This window comes from Anoplophora glabripennis, unplaced genomic scaffold (assembly GCF_000390285.2).
Source record: "Anoplophora glabripennis isolate ALB-LARVAE unplaced genomic scaffold, Agla_2.0 scaffold2838, whole genome shotgun sequence".
Classification (NCBI taxonomy): Eukaryota; Metazoa; Arthropoda; class Insecta; order Coleoptera; family Cerambycidae; genus Anoplophora; species Anoplophora glabripennis.
In genome coordinates this window covers 8867-10059 of record NW_019418921.1, presented here as the reverse complement: position 1 = coordinate 10059, position 1193 = coordinate 8867, and the positions used below count along the sequence as shown (strand labels likewise).

At 36.8% G+C, this 1193-nt stretch overlaps 1 protein-coding gene across 1 annotated transcript; it reads right to left on the bottom strand.

The window, feature by feature from the left end:
- Positions 1-229: 229 nt before the first annotated feature.
- On the bottom strand, positions 230-894 carry LOC111692713 (fatty acyl-CoA reductase wat-like; the record flags this gene model as incomplete). The annotated part of the gene is made up of 2 exons (XM_023456809.1): positions 663-894; positions 230-478 (listed from the first exon to the last, which is right to left on the bottom strand). Coding segments are annotated over exons 1-2 (453 nt in total), but the record flags the coding sequence as incomplete, so codon positions are not given.
- Positions 895-1193: the final 299 nt, after the last annotated feature.

Below are 1193 nucleotides of genomic sequence, written 5' to 3'. Positions count from 1 at the left end.
TAATAGTGTTTGTTTATTATTAAGGAAGAAAATACTCGTCAGATACGCTTTGATCCTCAAAAGATTTTATTAAATAAAAAACGATCAAGGTTGTTGATACAACTCTCACTTCATTAATTCCGGCAAATTGCAAATTCGCATCGCACCTTCCCGCAAACGCATGCTTAATTTGCTCAGACATAATTAATAACCTGTACGAAAAACGCAGCGTCACGTCAAGCATATTTACCTTAAGGTTTTCCGCTTCTTTTGCTATATTCAACAAGTCTCTTGTCGCCCTAACATTGATATTAGTGGCTTCTCTTAAGGTCGCATCCAACTTGGTATTGGCTGCGCAGTGGAAAATAAATTCGACTTCCTTGATCAACGAGGCCTTGTCCAGCTCGCTTAGACCCAAATCTGGTTTTTCGCAGTCTCCCGCGATTAGGGATACCTTCTTGAAGAACTCCGGGTCAATTCTTCGCAAGGGATCGAAGGCCTGGCGAAGAAATACTTGTTAGGAAGTAACCTGTCTTTGTTTTCGTCAATGCAGTTTAAAATTTAACCAAACTGTTTCCAGTTTTAGTTCATTTCTGGATGTCGAACTTAAAATTTGTTGAAAATTTTAGAAACGGTTTGAGCATTTCTGCAAACTTGAACGTAAATTTTTGCCTTGCACTTACTGTCCCATCGAAGATGTTGGCGCATCTAGTTTCAGCGTCGACTCCATCTTTTTCCCTGATGAGTAGATAGACGTGTTTCACATGGCACTGCCTCAAAAGTTTCTCCAATACAAGTTTCCCCACGAATCCGGTAGCCCCGGTTAGGAAAACCGTGGAATTTTTGTAAAAATGCTGAATTTCACTGAACTGAACGCTGCCTTCCATCGTCGCTCATACTCTAGTTATTCTTTTAATGAATACTCATAATGTGTTTTACTTTATGCTAAAATCTATTATATGCATAAAACGTTAATTTTATGGAAATATACTGTGTGATACACAAGGTAGCCAACGGTCAAGTTAAGTATTTATTTCTTACTTTTTTATGATAATGTGAGATAATTAAGATTATGCCATCCTGTAATATTGCCTTTGTATGTAGATGTAGAATTAAATACGTACGAAACGACCTTGTTGACGATTTGAAAGTATTCAATTTTGGAATTAATTTGTAATTCATTGGGAAACAAGGATTTTTTAGTAATATAGATT